This window comes from Etheostoma spectabile, chromosome 1, assembly GCF_008692095.1.
Source record: "Etheostoma spectabile isolate EspeVRDwgs_2016 chromosome 1, UIUC_Espe_1.0, whole genome shotgun sequence".
In the NCBI taxonomy this organism is placed as follows: Eukaryota; Metazoa; Chordata; class Actinopteri; order Perciformes; family Percidae; genus Etheostoma; species Etheostoma spectabile.
Genome location: NC_045733.1, coordinates 27,252,041 through 27,271,960, shown reverse-complemented (window position 1 = coordinate 27,271,960; position 19,920 = coordinate 27,252,041). Strand labels below are relative to the sequence as shown.

General features: G+C 41.3%; 2 protein-coding genes across 3 annotated transcripts in view; one reads left to right on the top strand and one right to left on the bottom strand.

The window, feature by feature from the left end:
* garre1 (granule associated Rac and RHOG effector 1) overlaps positions 1-1,809 on the bottom strand; it is a 31,837-nt gene extending 30,028 nt beyond the window's left edge. For both annotated transcript variants that reach the window (XM_032517064.1, XM_032517065.1), the window contains exon 1: positions 1,729-1,809. The gene's annotated coding sequence lies outside the window, so the exon portion shown is untranslated. The remainder of the gene's footprint in view (positions 1-1,728) is intronic.
* Positions 1,810-3,673: 1,864 nt separating this feature from the next.
* gpib (glucose-6-phosphate isomerase b) lies at positions 3,674-11,710 on the top strand. Its single transcript, XM_032517098.1, has 18 exons — positions 3,674-3,926; positions 4,522-4,612; positions 4,949-5,017; positions 5,281-5,400; positions 5,555-5,638; positions 5,789-5,935; positions 6,409-6,480; positions 6,585-6,629; positions 6,725-6,778; positions 7,362-7,422; positions 8,030-8,073; positions 8,200-8,352; positions 8,547-8,676; positions 8,900-8,976; positions 9,757-9,885; positions 10,205-10,280; positions 10,717-10,783; positions 11,232-11,710. Exons 1-18 carry the CDS (start codon positions 3,808-3,810, stop codon positions 11,353-11,355), a joined length of 1,662 nt encoding a protein of 553 aa, XP_032372989.1. The 5' UTR covers positions 3,674-3,807; the 3' UTR covers positions 11,356-11,710.
* The last annotated feature ends 8,210 nt before the right edge of the window (positions 11,711-19,920 follow it).

Sequence of the window (19,920 nt, the reverse complement as noted above, 5' to 3'; positions counted from 1 at the left end):
CATTCACTGACTGTGATCAGGGGCCATCTCCTTGTTCTTCACATGATCAAATGCTATGGGCAACTGAGGGGTTAATTCTACTTTAATTTCTACACGCCAGCGACCAAAACCGGAAACACTGTCCACATGATTTCAAAACACAGATCCCTGGCTAGACTGTAGATACCGACACTCCTCGACAGAAGTGGGGCAATGTTACATATTAACGCAATTCCAGATATCTCATATGTACTGTAGAGCCTATATGAAGCCACGTTACAGACGCCACTGTGGTTGTGTAATAAGGTACTGCTCTTGTATTCGCATAGTAGGATCATTTACTATCAGTTTACAGAAATTGGAGAACCAAGCTGTTCCTAGACAATCTGTTGCTTGATCCAAAAACATTCAATCATCACCGTGTATTTACAGGCTTTTCTGTGAAATGAACCTCTCTGGTACAGTGGTTACTGCTGCTCTCTATACGGTATCAAACCCATCACGGCTACACTCGGGCGATTGGGTATTAATACAACAGAGAAACACGGTTCGATACCCAATATTGCAACTCCAATGAGGCAGAACACGAGTTGGTTTGTTTTGTACTTGCTAATGGATTATTTTAAAACCCCGATCACTATTTGGCAGGAAGGTGTAACAGAATCCCCGCAAGCGCAGATAGAAACTCTATGGGATGACATGGCCCAAGTCATGGGAACACTATGTCGCAGCTATTAATACGGCCTTTTAACGCCCTAAATGCAGAGTCGCCGGAAAGGCTTCCTCGGCATCAACACACCAAACGTTAGAAAAGCGAGTGACGCTACATCGTACAGACGGTAAGTACCCGGTACCATAGGTCGGCTGCATTCCCGACTTTGACACTCGCCCACTGGCCACACAGAACCAGACACTGCACTTACCATGAAGCACATTAATATTGTCAGTGTAACATCAACCACAGACATAAATCACACTGCCATATGAGCTGCAAATCACGTATTTGTCGTTCGAGTGTCTTCACGTTAACCTACATTCCTTTTTGTGCGGTGAGCAATTAACGTTTACGTTACCCACTGCAGCGCATAACTTACAACCAAGAACGCCCAAGCCCGTTAACAGACATGCAGTCAAACCCGGTTGCTGCTAACGCTAAAACCCATTAACTTACTAGTCTGTCTTAGCTAACTGCAGTTGTCACGGCTATCCGTTGTCAAAACGTGGATCCAACATGGAGCATCGCACATAGATACAAACCAGTGGCAATGAAAACAGAAATAACCGATACCGCCAATCCCTCCTCCTTTGCTAGCATAGGCGGTGGATGCGCTTCATCAGCAGAGATCAAATTGAGTTTGTATACCATATATGTGTATAGATGCACAAATATGTCACATGTGTTTGTAGCCCTCTCTAAAAACATCGGTCTGAGTGTTTATGGGGGGCTAAGATTTTAATTATGAAGAGAAAACGCAAATATGCATGTCAGAGTGAGGACGCATCAGCGTTTCATCGGTTCTAAGCAGGCTAGCTACATAGCTAAGCGAGCTAACGTTAGCTATCCAGCTAGCTCTCTGCGACACGATTGTAAGCGCTCATGGAAAACACCAGCAAATGTAAGCGGCCCAGTGGTACTCCAATATGAGCCAACAACCGTATGCACCACCGTAACCCATAGGAAACCAAACAGCTTCAGTAAAACACAAGAAAAATGTTAGTAGACGTTAAGTTAATCACCACATCGCTCACCATCTCTAGGCATCCACCCTCTTGACAGCGAATCCCCTGTCTGTGTCACAACCGTTAAGACCACATCAATAAAAACAAAGACTTCCGGTAAAACCTTCACAATAAAACCGTTGCAGACAAAACAACGTTTAAACAACCGGTCCACTTTTTGTACGATTTTAAACCTGGTTTTAAATAACTTATATTTGCATTTTCAGTTGTGTAATTTCCAAATATTATTTTATATCTTGTTTTATGTAATCACCAATTTAATATGCCAACACAGAAAAAAAATCCCGGGATTTCTGGGTGTCTGTCCCTTTAATTTGATTTAAGACTAAAAAAAGATGTGCGTTAAACAAAACATCATGGAAGAATTGTATTAGGAAAAATATAGTAGGACAACATGCTTATTCAAGTGGAAGTGGAACCAAAAGTGTATCAAACCTGATATTCAGTATTACATTCAATTGCTAGTGTACTTTGGCGGAGAAGCAGTTGTAGCATAACAAATAAGGATGCTAAATCAAAACTAGCCTATAATCATGCATGTGTAATAATTTCTCTGTAAATCGTTTTAGTCTTCATCAAAGATACTTGTTTTCTCATCTGACCCATTTACTCAGTAATTAACATAGCAACAACAATTAAAGAAATATAAGTGTTTGTGTCAGAACGGCACTTGGGATACTAAGTCATAATGATCATTACACTCATCAACCAATCATCGTGATTTATTTCAGGGTATTTCGTTAGATTATGTCATCTACTTCACCTTTATTTTGAAATTTAAAGGCCATTCACGAAATTAAAATGGTTTAAAACCCCGCAAAACACAGACACATCCAAACAATAGCGGCGTGAGAATTATTCACGGTTTCCCCCCGGGGAAAAAAAGCTTCTCTTCAAAAACTCTTAGACTCTAAAATGGAAAGTGGGTCACCAAACATAATTGAGTCATCAGAAGTCTACTACTTTTCAAATTTCGGTAATTTACTATGTAATATGCCTCTGACAGTAGGGCCTGGGTAATTTATGCAGTAGGCCTATGCACATGACAGTAGGCTATACTGGGTTTTACTTGTCATGCTGGTGATGTGAAATTGTAAGTTTATTCTACTCGTGCACTCCTTTATCTTTATTTTTATTTCGGATCCCCTTCAGCTGCCAAAACAATGTAGCAGAAAAACAATCACACCATATAAAAATACCATTCAATTTTACGTACATTTAAAACTAGATATATACAAGAATATCATAGTGTAGGCTAACTCCTTGCTTCCTACATAAGCAATATTGTTTTAAAATATATACTGTATGTGTTTTTAAAATGATTCCATTCAGATAATCTCTTTCAGATATCCATCTTCAGTCAAACCATTTAAACCATTTAATGTTATTCATGTCGTTTTGATATACCAATCTGACTGTGCCTAAAAGAGAATAATTTGTTCTAACTATACTAAGCTTTTCCCGCCCTCTATTGTTTGATGGAGAATATTACATCCAGCACTACATTCCTTTTTAAAAACGGTCACTTGGGGGCGTGGAGGTCCATAAATTGCTGCTGGAGTGGTTTTTGTCTGGGGTTCATGGGGTTTGTATAGTGTAAAGATACATGTATTCAATGAGTATTAACTTGTTGTTAACTTTTATACTTTGTTAATTAGGGTCTTAGAGACTTTTATACAAATGAATGTATCTGTATGTAATACAATATTTAGCAACTATGATACACTGTTTGTAATGTCAGGGATGATGCAATGTGCAATGACTATTTATAATATTAACAGCTACTGTGTATTTCAAAAGGATTTAAGTGCAGCAGAAGAATGAACCACAATACTGTCTTTACCACGTGAAGTACATGCCACTGAGTTGCAGCACTGATGACGCTTCCCTATCAGCATGCACTGCAACCCTGCAGGACAGGGTGGAGGTGGGACATGCACGGGTCCTGAATATAGTGTGTCTCTTGTAGGAGGGGCAAGTGTGGTTCTGGTCTGAATGCCCTTCAAAAAGCTTTTCCCCTGACCTTCTTGGCCCCACTCAGCCAGGGTAGTTGAGCACAGCGGAGAACAGGAAGCCCCTCGGGACAACATGGGACTCACACAGGACCCCAATTTCCAAAAGCTGCAGGACTGGTACACAGCCCACGCCCTGAACCTCAACATGAGGCATATGTTTGAGGCTGACAAGGAGAGATTCAACAAGCTCAGGTATGCATCCTATTAACACTTTTTTTATGTTGAAAAGCAGTTTTTCACAGCATCACTGAACAGGCAGTTGAAATATGAGTTATATGTAGATATTTGTTTGTATGTAAATTAGCTGTAATAAAAGTGTGACTTTGCTGTGTCCATAATCTGTTGCCAGTCAAATTCATTTTGATAACGCTCTGATGCATTTCTTCTCTGTAACTGTGCAGCGTCATTACATAATACTGAAAACTAGCGGTCAAACCACCCCTTGACAACACAATCATACTTTGTTTGTTTGGATATTGTTTGTTTGTCAGTCAAAATATGACAGTCATTGTGATTTTCTGTACTTTCATATATTCATCATTGTCTAAATGTACAGGTTTTGTTCTGTTCTACACTGGCATTTTGACTATTAATTTTATAATTTAAGCAAGAAGACCAAACAATGACCCCCATGTATGTATGTATGTGTGATCATGCAATATGTGTCTGTTTATCTTACCTGGATAAGGATGTTAAAGTGTAAGCCTTGAGTATTGATCTCAATTCTGAATTAAAATGTCACAACATTTCTTGTTGTGGTCGCTGATGTCTTTCTCTGTTTGGACAGCCTAAGATTGAAAACTGAGGATGGAGACATTCTTCTGGATTACTCAAAGAATCTTATCACTGATGAAGTCATGAAGATGTTGGTTGATCTGGTAAATTCATTTCCATCCTAACACGACTTACTTATTGTTTCCTAATAACATAATTGGATTATGATCTGATATGGGCAGCTTTAAGGGGATAATCCCATCAGTCCTTGCAGCAAGATGCAAGTGGGGGTCCATTCCTCTGATATAAGGCGCTGGTCCAGAACTGGCAGCCCACTCACTCTGACATCTCTCCACTTGGGCATGAATAGGTCCTGGATGTGTGTGTATTTCAGGCCCGTGTGAAGTGATTACTAACAAAACCGAATGGAAATTGTAATTTCCCCACTGGGGATCAATAAACAGTGTAAATTAAATTATAACATGTATTTTATTTTTTAGGCCAAGTCGAGAGGCATTGAAGCTGCCAGAGAGAAGATGTTTACTGGAGAGAAGATCAACTTCACTGAGGTGCTCATTGTCTACCACATGTCAGTTCTAACTTCTTGTAAGGCAGGGTTTACCTCTGGACATTTATCCTGGTGCAAACAGCCACTGACACAGAATTTACATCCTGAGACGCTTGCACTTCTGCTTTTGGCTCGTTAAAAAACGCACATTGAATACAGTGAATGCAACAGCAGACACATTTTTTTTACTCCTTGATCACCAACAATATAAGCAGCCAAGAGTACTGTGTGTGTGTTTTCTTTCCTGGTGCTGTGAATATGAAGGGTCGCGCTGTGCTCCACGTGGCTCTGAGGAACCGCTCCAACACTCCCATCATGGTTGATGGCAAGGATGTGATGCCAGAAGTCAACAAAGTTCTTGAGAAGATGAAGGGCTTCTGTCATGTGAGTTAAAAAATAAATAAAATGAACAGAAAGATGCAAAATCCCAAACCTTTAGTGCACTGGAGTTAACACATTTCACAGTATATGCTTAACTATCAAGAAGCTTTAATGCAGCTATCATAATGTTTACGATGATTCCGTTTGTCTGTTGCAGAAAGTTCGCAGCGGTGAGTGGAAGGGTTTCACAGGAAAAGCCATAACAGATGTTGTCAACATCGGCATCGGAGGATCTGACCTTGTGAGTGTAATTTCTGTAAAGGTTTCAATGCGCCATCACAGCTTTTGCTGCTCTATCCTTTTACAGCCACACACATTCCCTCCTGTGAGGTGAACCACTGTCTTATCTTATCTAATCTTAACTTTGAACTTGATTTGATTTGACTGGCAGGGCCCCCTGATGGTGACAGAGGCCCTGAAACCTTACTCAAAGGGTGGACCGCGTGTGTGGTTCGTTTCGAATATTGATGGTACTCACATCGCCAAAACCCTGGGACAGCTGAACGCTGAGACAACTCTCTTCATCATCGCATCCAAGGTAGCTAATTTACACAGAGTATAGCTTTTCTTTAAATGCACCAGACTAACATCTCACATCTGAAGAAATAAATGCCTTTGAATTCATATTCATGTTTGCATCATTAGTTTCTACTGAGTCTTTCATGGACGGACCAGTTGTAAATCAAGCTTCCACTCAGGCAGATGAATCTGCTTGAGCTCCCTCCAGGAACAGCAACAGCTATAAGATCACCTGTTATTTACATAATATTTCAATAAAAACTCAATCAATAATCCATTCAAGGAAATTTGCTTTTATTCTCACATCTAGTCAAATTAAATATCTACAGCATGGCCAAGCACAGACAATGAGATTCTTTATTTTTCTGGTGTCAGTTATCATTTTGTGCAGAAATTCTCTAGTTTCTCTTTTGCAGGCAGATCTGTACCATACGTTTAGTTGCATTATATGTATTTTAATACTTGGTTGTCTATCTAATTCTCCATTTATAGACGTTCACCACCCAAGAGACCATAACCAATGCTGAGTCGGCCAAAGAATGGTTCCTTGAGCATGCCAAAGATGTGAGTATGCAGCCGCCTCAGATAGCAGCAGCAGCAGCAGCAGCAGCATTATGTTAGGTGGCCGATTGATAACCTTCAACTGTATCTTCTCTACGTTTCAACAGAAAGCTGCGGTTGCTAAGCACTTTGTGGCCCTTTCCACAAATGGAGTAAGTCAGAAAACACAACTTTACAGCGTAAACCTTCTCTTTCTGTCCAGACGTCTGATCCTAACTGTCCTGTTTTTCTCTATCTCCCCCTTTAGCCCAAAGTGAAGGACTTCGGCATCGACACAGAGAACATGTTTGAGTTCTGGGATGTGAGTGCTCTTTTAGCCTTAACTCAGCCTGTGTACAGCAGGTCCTTTCTTCATCCACAGACTTTGATGGGGGCCGTAGGCAGCGGGTATAAATAGGCCGGGCTTTTGACCTGTGAAGTAGGTGGGACGGATGCTCTGGCCCGCAGCTGCTGGGTAATCAGAAGCCTCTCTCATCAGACTCAGTTATTATTGGTAACGACCTTCTCTCAGCAGAGGTTACTGTAAAGGCTGGGTTGCATCAAAGGTCAGCAAGCTGCATTTAGTTACAGCCGTAATATGCCCATTATGTCATAGAAATAATGACTGCCAGTGTTTTACACTCATTACATGGAGAAAGTATGCAGTATTTTCTTTCCCGAGTGAAAAAAAAAAATGTTGACCAACCGGACAGGACAAAAAATCAAAGGCATTTTTGTCCTGATTGTACAGGTAGTAAAACACACAAATGTATGGCTTATGGTTAATTGCATGACTGTTCCTGTGGGCGGTTACCAGCACCTTCTGTTGTGTGCAAAGATAATTTGTCTTTGATTAAAAACCTACATTTTGCAAATCATATTTAGCATTTTCTTTTTTCTTTTAGTGGGTTGGCGGTCGTTTCTCCTTGTGGTCTGCAATTGGAATGGCCATTGCCCTGCACATTGGTACGTACAGTAAACGTTTTTACAGCAACATCAAATTAAATTATTCAACGCCACTTTATTTAGAATTTTTGACTTTCTGACTTTGGCGCATCCCAGTTGTATTATCAAAAACAACTCTGTGGCAGACAGCAATGCCCGCATCTTCCCTGTTATTTCAAAGCCCATAATGACGTAACAAGTATACAGTCTTGTTATTGGCTCTGTTATGCACAGCAGTACTTGGAGAACATGCTAACATGCTAACGTCTGAATTTTAACTAATTCTAAAATGCTGATGTTCAGCAGGTATAATATCTGCCATGTTAAAATTGTGTTAAACTGCTAATTTGCCGGTATTTAATCGTGAACCAAAGTGTTTGTTTTGTGCTTGTTTAGACCTGAAGAAGGCACTAGACAAAAGCCAGTTCTGACCATTGCTAGCATTGCTAAAAAGTCCCCACACAGTGGCTTTAGTACATTTATAGGACCTGTTCTTGCTGATTTTGTTGAAGAGACACACTGAAAATACAAGCTTCATTATAAATCAATCAGTTATAATCAGTTCAGCTGTTTAATCAATAGTTTATTCAGTAGTAAACCTTTGTGTCACATCTGCTCTCCTCTTCAGGCTATGACAACTATGAAAAGCTTCTTTCAGGAGCTCACTGGATGGTAGGTACTTCTCCAACACCTTCAGTCCTCCACCTCTGTCGTGTAAAAGAACTATCTATATGAGTTTTCCCGGGGAAAAGTTACAGAACACATGGATGTAAATTAGCCTCCCTCCTTCTCCTGCAGGACAACCACTTCCGCACTGCTCCTCTGGACAAGAACGCTCCCGTCCTGCTGGCTCTGCTGGGCATCTGGTACATCAACTTCTTCCACGCTGAGACCCACGCAATGCTGCCCTACGACCAGTACATGCACCGCTTCACTGCCTACTTCCAACAGGTCTGCCCCCACAGTGCTGCAGGCCTGACAGGCCTTTGCAAGATCATCCAAGAGAAGCTTACAAGTAGTATTTTATATTGTTTAATAAGTTATTCAAAAGATAAGTATGATCATGGAATGCAGACTGAGAGAGCAACACAATGGTAGTCCACTCCAATCAGGAAGAACGGTTTTGATAAGGATTTGTTATCTAGGGTGACATGGAGTCAAATGGAAAGTACATCACTAACCACGGAGCACGTGTGAACTACCACACTGGGCCAATAGTGTGGGGAGAACCAGGAACCAATGGACAGCATGCCTTCTACCAGCTCATCTATCAAGGTAAACTCCCTAAAGATCATCATTCAATTACAGCGTAGTATGTCAGAGTTTCTAGATTTTACCAACACGTATTCTATCATCTTTAACCTATCTTTACTGGTAGCACTGCTGGCTGGTTAGCCCCATAACATGAGTCTGTGGGTCACTTGTATGTATAAAAAGAATAAAATAAACGTGTGTAGATAAATGTACCACTAACGCAGTCCAACTGTGTCCAATTCAGGAACACGCATGGTTCCTTCTGACTTCCTGATCCCAGCTCAGTCACAGCATCCCATCAGGGACAACCTGCACCACAAGGTACCACTTGTGTGAGAGGATTTGTCCGTCTCAAGCAATGTGTTGAATGGGTACAGACCTGTAGTGTGGTCTTGATAAAGTTCCTCATCTTGTTTAATTTAGCACACCTCTATAAATGATGATTTTTGTGTCCTTTTTTTGTCGGTGAGTTTGTGCAATCGAGTATTGGTTGAACCCTAGATGCTGTAAACAATTTATTTAACAGTTTTATGCCAGTGTATTTATTCACTGAATGAAGTCAAAATATAGTTTTTCACATTGCCTAAATTGTGTCACAGCAAAAGATTGTCTTGTGACCTCTAAGGAATTTTGATCCCCAAATTGTGAAATAGTGATCTGAGCCACCGCTGCAGTGGTGTTAAGTTAGTGTGTGTGTATTAATTACTTGGAAAACCTGAGGAATACATATTTTGGCGAGATCATGCTGAAAGGTCGAAGAATCTACCACCACAAGCCATTTGAAGTGACGTAACTTATGTATGTGAGCCCCAAGAGGGTTGTTTGGACTCTAACCCCTTTGCTGACAGGTGTAATTGAATGTGTATTAGTGGAAAGATGCATGAAGAACACTGTAAAAAAATAAGATAATAAAAATAGAGTTTTTTTCCACCAAAACTACATCTTATGGCAGCCAATCAGCTACAGATCTGAAAGACAATATGTCAACAAATTGGAGTACAACATAGAGACTACTGGATTGCAAGACTGACTTCTATACTCACTGTCAAACAAACACTGTACTACACTGTAGCTGAAGGTGTGTGTTTGATGTGGCTGTAGATCCTGCTGGCTAACTTCCTGGCCCAGACAGAAGCTCTGATGAAGGGTAAGACCACAGAGGAGGCCAAGAAGGAGCTGGAGGCCAGCGGCCTGAGCGGAGAAGCTCTGGAGAAAATCCTGCCACACAAAGTAAGTCAAATCAAGAAGAAACTGAGTGACTGTAGAGAATGAGCTCTTATAACAATGATACCAAAATTAAACCTGAATTTGATTGGAGGGGGGTAATATCCTGTTACTTGTACTAAATGAATCATGGAATGAATCACATAAGGAAGATTTACAGAACTACAGATTAGGACTAGAGTAAGAAAGCATAGGCTGTAGTGCCCCCCAGTGACCATGACTAACCATCATCAAAACCCCCTATCAAAAAACTTATGAAGAACATTGGTGATAATGGAATGCACAAAGTGATGTATTATAAAATGTTTCTATTTGTTTAACACAGGTATTCCAAGGAAACAGGCCAACCAACTCAATCATCTTCAAAAAACTTAGCCCATACACACTTGGAGCACTCATAGGTGAGAGCTAACTATGTTTCTGGTGACTTACAGCCCCTGATGACACTAAAATGAAGCTGTTGAATAAAATGGTGCAGTGCTGTTATTGTTGGTGGTTGTACGGGTAGTTTTGTTTGTTTATTTGGATGTATTTTAGCTCATGGCTAGACTCCCAACGGTCCAAATTAAAGTCACAATAAAAAACGTTTTCAGAATAACTGTACGGCACATGCTTACACATTATATATACACACACGATTATTGATACTTGCACTCACACTCAGTTTGCGTAATAACATTTCACACAGTGTGCAGTAATACAATGTCTGTTGACAGTCAGAAAAGTGTTACTATTTATTTTATTACTCTGAAATCCCATTGAATTTAAAACAAACAACCACGTGTCCCCTCTGCAGTCATTTTTGCTGTTGTGATCATAATTATTCTTATCTTACAGCGATGTATGAGCACAAGATCTTCATCCAGGGTGTCATGTGGGAGATCAACAGTTTTGACCAGTGGGGGTGAGACAGCCTTTACTATACCAATACTTATACATTATACACTGCACTATATAAACTACTGAAACAGCTCTAATTGTGTACATGGAAACATGGAGTCTTGGGTTTGAGTATTTCAGTCAGCGTGAACATCATCATCATCATCATCAAATATATTAAACCCTTCCAAGAAGTGGGGCTCCCACCTTCCTGAGAAACAACTTTCAAAATATTCATTAACACAATATTAGGATTGTTTTTATGTTAATTATATATACAGTACATTTTGAAATGTTATTCGGCTCTTTGAAAACTGGGATTATAGAGTTGAACTTGTTAAAATAAATATGTATTGTGTCATTGAATGCTTTGCATTGAAGGGGAAGGTGCATCTCTGTCTCAACCTCACCTGTCAAACAGTGACCACATGTTTTTTTTTTTTTGTCTTGCGTTTGTGTCTCCGCACTATCAGAGTCGAACTGGGCAAACAGCTCGCTAAGAAGATCGAGGCAGATCTCAAGGACAGCGCAGAGGTCCACTCCCATGACTCCTCCACCAACGGACTCATCAACTTCCTCAAGACTAACTTTGCCTAAAGCCCCACACTTTATTCCACACCATTACCCATCTAATCAGCTCATTAGCTGCATGGACAGGAGGCTCGTAGAGGCAGCTGGTCACTCCCACGCAGCTGAGCGGAAGCACTCTATGTTTTTACTTTCATTATGAAAAATGTGACTGTCTACAGTGCTGTCTTTTCCATGTTTGTTTGTTCACCACTGTGAGGGGAGAAAGCTTTTTGTATTAGAGTTGTGGAAGGCAGAGTGTGTGCTCTCACTGTCTCTCAACTGTCAGATAATAGTTTCTGGAATAAATATCTTTACACAATACCAATTTCAGTGTCAGTCATGATAGTAGGCCTAAAACAAAAATAAACAGCCGTTCATCGTGCTCCTGGGTACACATTACTGTAATAATGTGCATGAAAGTACTGCTAAAACATATCATGTATACAACACATCACTAGATGGCATCAGAGTGCCAGATTATGTCACTGGGAGAAAATCAGCCACCCAGTGATTTACCATTTATTCAGTAGAACAAAGGTTCAAAGGTCAGTCCATCTGCACTGCTCCTCCCCACAAATCCCCAGACGCCACAGTATCCATTTAGAGAGAAAAACAAACAAACAGCTGGACTAAACAGCATCTGGACTAAAAGCCAGTCCTCACTGGCACTACATTTAAACATCATTAAACTTAATTTGTTTCAGTTAAGCCTGCACAAAAAGCCTACACAAAATTTGCCTGGTGAATTTCTCCTATAAACATCATGTCACATATAAATAATAGTTGAGAGACCACTAAACAAGATAAAGTCCATTTCACTATGTTTTTGTTCTCCTTATACAGTATTCACTGCTGGGTACAATTACAGAGTGTGTATGAGGACAAACAAAAAGTAAAAAAAAAAAAAAAAAAAATCAGATCCCAGACATGCTGGGTTCATGCTGTGCAGGCAACAATACTTTACTTCAAATACAACTTGTCCTTTTTTTTTTTTTTTAATCTCCGGCTATGAAACAGGATACAGAAGAAAGTGAGTTTGACTGAAGATAGAAAAACCCTCCTCATCGTCATTTTTAGGATGTTGCAAATTATTTAAAATTCTCTTCAGTTTCTAATGTCCAAAAAATTACGTGTTTTTAACGTGTCTTTGATTATATTTTTATTATATTATATTTGATTATATTTTTGTTATTGTCACTCTTCATTCTAACCCCAACCGGCCCGTCAGACACCGCCTACCAAGAGCCTGGGTCTGACCGAGGTTTCTGCCTAAAAGGAAGTTTTTCCTCGCCACTGTCGCACTGTTGCTTGCTCTGGAGGAAACTACTAGAACTGTTGGGTCCTTGTAAATTCTGGAGTGTGGTCTATCTGTAAAGTGTCTTGAGATAACTCTTGTTATGAATTGATACTATAAATAAAAAAATTGAATTTTAGAGAACTTGGAAAAAAATAAATTTTAAGATTTTTTTTTGGGGGGGGTTTCCGCCTTTAATGGACAGGACAGCTATGTGAGAAAGGGGGAAGACATGCAGGAAATCATCACAGATCGGACTCGAACCCTGCATCTCTGCATCAAGGCATAAGTATGGTATATGTGCACCTGCTCTGCCCACTGAACCACCCCGGCCATACGGTGTCAAATTTTTGAATGAAACTCATCTGTAGAGGACTGTCAGTTGAGTCATGAATCCACAGTTTTGGATCCAAACTATTGATATTATCTGCAACCCGCTGCTGTGTTATGAGTCTTTTCCCATCTATTGGAGCCAGGTGCGATAGTTTGAAATAAACAATCAGCAAGTCAACATGAGGAAAGAAGTGATTAGGCCCAGTCTTGGTTCATTGGAGAGCAGAATCAAATAGCAGCACGAAAGCATGAAAACGGTTTCGTGTGCGTTCCTGAGATGTTTGTTGAACAATGGCTCCGCATAACCTCGCATTCCACTACGTGCTTTATTGGTTGGCCCTGTCAGTCATTTTTTTCTCTCTCTGGCCTGTTAAAGACCTGTCCCCCCCGCCCTCCCCCTGGCACGATCAGGGTCCCAACCTGCCCCAGCGCGGTGGTTGCCATGGCAATGTAACCCTCCTGCCACTTTCAAATGCGCAGTCCCAAGTTCATGGTGGTGTCGGACGGTAGGAGCAAAGTTGGAGATTCTTCTGAACTGACTAACTAGTATATAACCTCGTTCTCCACACATCCGTATCGTTTGTATTCATCGTGCCACAGGGCTGGAAGCAGCGTGAGGGTCAGCATCATTGCATGTAAACAAGCTCGTAAACTTGGCCTCAGAGGAGAAAAGCAGCCTGCAGGTCCGCTGCCAGTTTTAATTCTCCCCACTTTTAATTCTCGCTTGAACTTCACTGGAATGCTTTTAATGTGCATAACCATCCTCCCCTCCCAGGAACCTTCAGGGGACATATTCTCTTGGGCTAAAAATGATCCCTGCAAACACATGAGAACCCCCGACCCCACCCCATCCAACACAGAACACACTCACACCACATTTCCTAATGTCAAACCCAGTGAAAGGTCCCTCTCTAGTTCCCAGTCTGTGGTCTGAGGCTACCATTGACAGCAGTGACACAGAAGCCCTGCAGGCTGTAAAAAGAAATAGCCATCGAGTCAAGCCCAGCTTCATTTTTTCCCACGACTACTGGAGTTATATAAAGATTAACTTAAGTACGTGGGCAGAGCTCGTCATGCATAGCAGCATAGGAAGCCAGCAGCAGTCCCTTGAGGCTGCTGATCTCTTGTTGCTCAGGCTCCATGTCCCATCCTAAATAAGTTTCTTTAGATCCCCATTAGCTTTGTCCATCTTTAAATGTGTTGCTGTTGGGGTCCACATGGAAAACACAACACACTGAACCCCCTTGCTCGTACAAGTACAAGAACAATAGCTCATAGTTCCGTATTATTAAACATCTATGTGACCAACCTGGTGAAGGGTAGTGCTGCTCCCACCTTCCTGAGAAACAACTTTCAATATTCTTAAGTGAGAAAAACACAATATTGTAAAGTATTGGTATTAAATATCACATTAAAAGATGTGCATGCTGCATATCTAAATCATTTCTTTGAGATACCTCTGACCTCACAGTCCTGTCTCTGGCAAACCAACAGACAGCTGGGCTAGTTTGTCCTCCCGGGATGCCTCTAGGTCAGTTATCTGGTAATCTGTGTAGGCTTTTTGAAGATCCAGTGTGAGATTTCTGTCTTCGCTGTCTTTCCTGAACAGAAATACAGATATACTAACTGACATCTGGCTCTCATTCAGCAACACAATGTGAGAGATGAAGAAAAAAAAAGACATACTCCCACGCTGATTTCAGCCTCTGTTGGTCGGCTGGAGATACAGTATATCATAATGATCACAGTGACATGCACAGTTGATATCTCACATTTTTTAGGCTAGTAGTTGAATTACATATTTGCTGCCTAACTGTATGCTTTTTGTCGCCAGCAGTGGGCTGTTGGTAGGATCAATTCTTTTCACCTTCACAGTGGTTTATGGTTGTTTCATGGATGTGACTCAGCATATCATTAATAAAAGGGCAATAGAAAAGTGTATTCAGTCTTATTCAGAACACACTCAGTTCTGCGTTGTTTCTTTTGACAAAAAATTGATTATTGGTGCACCTGAAGGTTGGTTATGGGAGTTTTGTTTGCGCAACCCTACAGTAGCAACTAAACCATACACTGCTCCACTTCAATCATGGAGGTAATTGCACCTTTTTGTACAACAAAAACAAGACTGGTTCAAATTGAAGTAGCAGAGGCGGAGACATCCTGACTTTAAGATCCCAGTAATGGGGTCAAGTTCCGAAAACGATACATCCTAAATTTCCTGTGATGCAACTCAATATCATAATTCATTAGATCCTTCGTTGCTAGTAAATGACATTCAATCTCCACACCTCCAGATTGTAATGCAGACTCTGATAACAACATAAAGATGAGTCTCAAGTCCAAGCCAAGATAACCCTGATGACGTTGGGAACTATTAGGAACCACTGCATATTGGAAGAAAAGTTGTATAAAGCTTTTTCTGCTACAGGTGGATAAATTGTCTTGAGTGATGTCACTTAAAAGATGGTGGTTGGGGCTGAAGTTTCTGAGGGTGTGAAGTACGAAAGGGCTTGAGGCCAGCGACTCAAGGCTACATGAGCTCAATCTCCGACCAGAACTGTCTGAAGTCAAGCTGCATTGTGGGTAATGTAGGCACTAGGTTGTGACAAGAAAGGAGAATGCATGGAATAAAAAAGACAATGTCTTTGGTTTTGCTGCACCGATTGATTTGCCGCTGAGTTTTTTCAGATGTCCATTGTGCTGAGATGACAGTTTCACATTGGCACATAAAAACAGAATTATCTCTATTAGCTGGATCATGGTGGACATATAATGTAAATAAACATACATTTTATATTCATAGGAAAAACCCATCTTTAAAATTCTGTTCATAATAGTATTCATTTCTATATTTATTCAGTACACATCCATGTCCTACACTTACGGCACCATTGTATATATCCTGCACTTACTGCTATTGCACTTCTGGTTAGACCCAAACTGCATTTCGTTGCCTTGTACCTGTACCTGTGTAATGACAATAAAGTTGAATCTAATCTAATCTAATCTAACAATCTCTGCTACGGCCGCTGTAGCTTGACACATAAAACACATCACTTTATTTCAGGATTTGAGACAGCTAACATGTTCAGAGCAACAAGTGTGAAAGCTTTCATCTACTAAATACTTAAATCACGTATCTAAAAATGGCAAAAAAAAAACTTGGTGTGTAGTGAACGAATAATCAGACAAGGGCAGCAAACAGGAGGCTGACATTTTTGTTACAGGAAGGGGACAAAGTGTCAGTAACCAAAGATTCTGAGTGTATGAGGTAATCCTGTGGCGAGCATATTTTCACTCATTTCCTGGCAGTGGAGGGACCCGTGTGCTCCACAGGGAAGGTGTTCTTTTGTGCGGTGTAACAGACCTCACCTCACAGCGGATCCCCTGGGGCTCCGCTACCTCTGCACACACACACACACATACACACAAACAAAAACACACACACACACACACACAAACCACACACACACACACACACATAGCTCCCTGAGTCACAGGGTGGAACTCTCACACACATAAAGGGTGCTTTGTGCCCCAACTCATGGAGCTGACAACCAACACCAGAGAGCTCCTCACACTGAACACCACTGTTTAGCTAACAGCAGAGCTCAGTCAGAGGGCAGACCGCTTTTATGATCACCCCCACAAAATCTACATCTCCTACTATCTGTGTCTATATGTAACCATCAAGGGCTTATAAATACAGCTGTGCCTACTGTAATTGAAATATGAGACTCAAAAGGGTATGCGTGTTTTTGAATTGTCTTTGTAAATTTCTTCCTCAGGACAGGTGCAGGAACTGTGAAGTTCCCCATTCCTCATTTCCCCTTTTCCTTTTTTTTTTTTTTTTTGCAAAGATATACAGTCATCCATGAGCCTGTCTCTCAGCCGTGAGCCTGTATTTCCTGAAACTGAAAAAGAGAGGATGATTTGATTTCTTACCTGTTGGGGATTGAGCCAGCCAGCAGTAATTTAGAACTAAAGAATGAGCCTTCTGCTTCTGCTGAAACCCACAGGATCTCCAGAGAGGTGACAGCAGCATTGCCTGTGTCATGTTGCTGTATCTTTACAACCAACCTTACCCAGGGCCATCATTAATAACTTTTGAAGCATAACAGTGAACCATAAGAGTGCCGGGCTGGAGGGAGAGTCCACCACGTGACCAGGTTGCGTGCATGGATGTAACTGTAGTCGAGCATTCACCGGCCCCGAGCTCATATTGAATGCAGCTGATGATGCTTTGTGGGAGTTCGTACAGACTAAGAACAGCGCTAATAAGAGAATAAATATTGGACTTGCATTTCTCTGGTGGATGGAAACTAGTCTCCAAATGAATGATAGTGCTCTTTTTATCTACTGGATGTATAAATAAGCCACTGGCTAACATTGTAGCCATAGCAACTGTATAGAGAGGCATAGTCCCTACCTTTCCGGTGGACTCTATGGTACCTCATATCTGGAAAAACATGTACCTAAGTGAGTGGGAAGAGACAAATAATGTTTTGATCTTGTTTGAATTGAGCAATTCATTGTCAATTTTAAAGATAATTTTGCAAGTCACAGTTTGTCCTAGTTTTGTGTGAAACAGCTCAGTGAACTACACATCTCGTCTCGCACAATATACCTCACCTCGCTTTTTGCTCAGCTTGCTCACTCACTACAAGCCACACATGTAACGTTGTCTTACCTTAGACAGTGGGATCTGAATGAGGATGATGAGCTTGCCTAGCTACATAAAAACTGAAGGTATTTAATCTGCAATCAAGAAAGTCTCCCATTTATAGTACGGCTAAATACATAAAGCCAAAGAATGTGATAAGATTGATAAAGCTTCTCTATCAACTCTAAACATTATGTAGTTGCATTTTGTAAGGATGTAATCTATTTAGTTTAAGGGTTCGAAATAAGATTCACACTTCCACATTTGATGTTAGGAGGGAAATTAATTCCTGTAATCAACCTACTTTATGCCCCAATTAGCCCCAGTAATGTACAACACAGCACCACAGGGGTCCAACAGCTTACTCAAGTTGTAAAACCTAAGAACTTTAATACTATGAATCAGAGACATTGGAAGTTGGGGTGCAGGGGGTACGGGGGTGTAAGGCTTCCTTTTACTGCACCAAACGTCAAATAGAGTGATAGTAGCCACTGAAGTATGGCCTCACCAGAACACACACAGAGATTGGACGAGGAGGGCAGTGAAAGCGAGAGTGCCTTCCCCAGATGGTGATTCCAGAAATGATGCAAAAGTGTCCAGGCCATTTACCAAGGTTTTCATAATGGGATTCTACCTTTTTCTTGCTTATTAAGGTTAGTTCACAAAAGGTGGCGCGAGGAGAGAGATGAAGAGGAGAGGAGGTAAGAGCAGGCGAGGCGAGACAATCCACGTGACATCACATCTTTGTTGTAAGTGTCCAGCATTCCCTGAAATACCAGGTCCTGTGGATAGATGATTGTCAAAGCGCCCTACTGTACGGGCTTTCTTTATTGTCTTTGAGCCGTGAAAGTGCATAGTAAGATTTGCTTTTGTTTTCTGTTGAAAAGGGAGACATCCAGGTCAGGATGGTCAACTCAGGGGGGTCACATGGTCACGGCCTTGTTGGTACTCGAGTCACCTCACAGCCAAGCCAGCCTAATCAGCATTACTGTGTTGGACAGCGCTTGCCACGGCGGGACACCACGAAGAAGTGATAACGGCGTGAGGGGTGAAGTAGTCTACGCCCCATGGCCCTTGCCCATATTTACAGCACCACCTCACAGAAAATAGTTCCAACATCCCTGCCATGTTAAGTTAAAATCAAAAGGTTTCACCAAAAATATTCTGACCATTTCTGCATCTCAAAATCTGGTTTGGTCAAGATTTTTAGTGGCATTTTAGGCCTTTATTACTAAGACAGCTTCAGACATGAAAGGGGGGGGGGGGGGGGGGGGGGGGGGGAGGACTAAGCCTCCATATGGGGGCGCACGCTCTACCATGTGAGCTACCCAAGCTCCCAGTATCAAATGATTTAGGATGTAAAGTGAAAGACATTATTTGTCTTTTACATGCAAAGTAACACAATATAATTGGTGATTAACTTGGGCCTTGTCCTTTTACTTGTGTAACCACAAAGCTTGTAGTTAACTAAATTCAGTGAACACCCCCACAGTATCTGTGTGGTATTTCCAGTAACAAGGGAACTGACTCACTCAGGGACTGGGTTTCCGCTGGCGGCTCTCTGTCTCTGCATGCTATCATGTTTAAATGAATGTTTGTCGTACCCCTGTTCGTCATTGTCGCTAGTTTGTCTCTTTTCCTCTGTTGTTTCTAAACTTTTTGGGGAAAAAGAGTTTCTGAGCGTGATGTTTTTTCCTGGTTTGAGATTATCTGACCCTCAGAGTGCCGGGCTGCGTCCCAGGAGGGAGAGTCCACCCCGTGACACGCTACAAGGTTGCGTGCATGGGTGTAATCACACATTATAACATCTGTTTACGCCACCGGTCCAAGCAGATATTTAATGCAGTTAATGATGCTTTGTGGGATTTTGTGTTGTTCCCATTGGGAGCCTAAGTTGTAATTGTAGCGTTTTAATTAGCATTTTTCAATAATTGTTTTATAATGTGGGTGTTGTGGAGCATTTTGGGATGTTAACTGCTATATACATCCACTCAACTTGACTTGAGTAAAATACAATTTGTAAAAGTGACCCAACCATAATCCAGTAACCCCGGGAGGGTTATATTAGGGACATGTGACGTGTCAGCAAAAGACATTAAAGCTTTAGTGCGTCATTTTTTGATATTATTGAAATATCCGTTACATTCCATTGCCAAATGAGTTGCTACAAAGCTAAGCTCTATGCTCCACACAGCTTTCTCAGTATGGTTATGTTCAAAACATTGTGGTGACAGACATAGACATGTTTTTTGTCCTTGGGTACTACCAACTGCGTGGTGGTGGTGGTGGTGGTGGTGGTGGG

Bases quoted from the DNA above. Each gene is read 5' to 3' on its own strand.
- gpib (XM_032517098.1), top strand. From the start codon at position 3,808: ATGGGACTCACACAGGACCCCAATTTCCAAAAGCTGCAGGACTGGTAC. The intron at 5,936-6,408 runs GTAGCTAATTTA...CTCCATTTATAG, and splicing joins TCTTCATCATCGCATCCAAG to ACGTTCACCACCCAAGAGAC. The intron at 8,074-8,199 runs GTAGGTACTTCT...CTTCTCCTGCAG, and splicing joins TTTCAGGAGCTCACTGGATG to GACAACCACTTCCGCACTGC.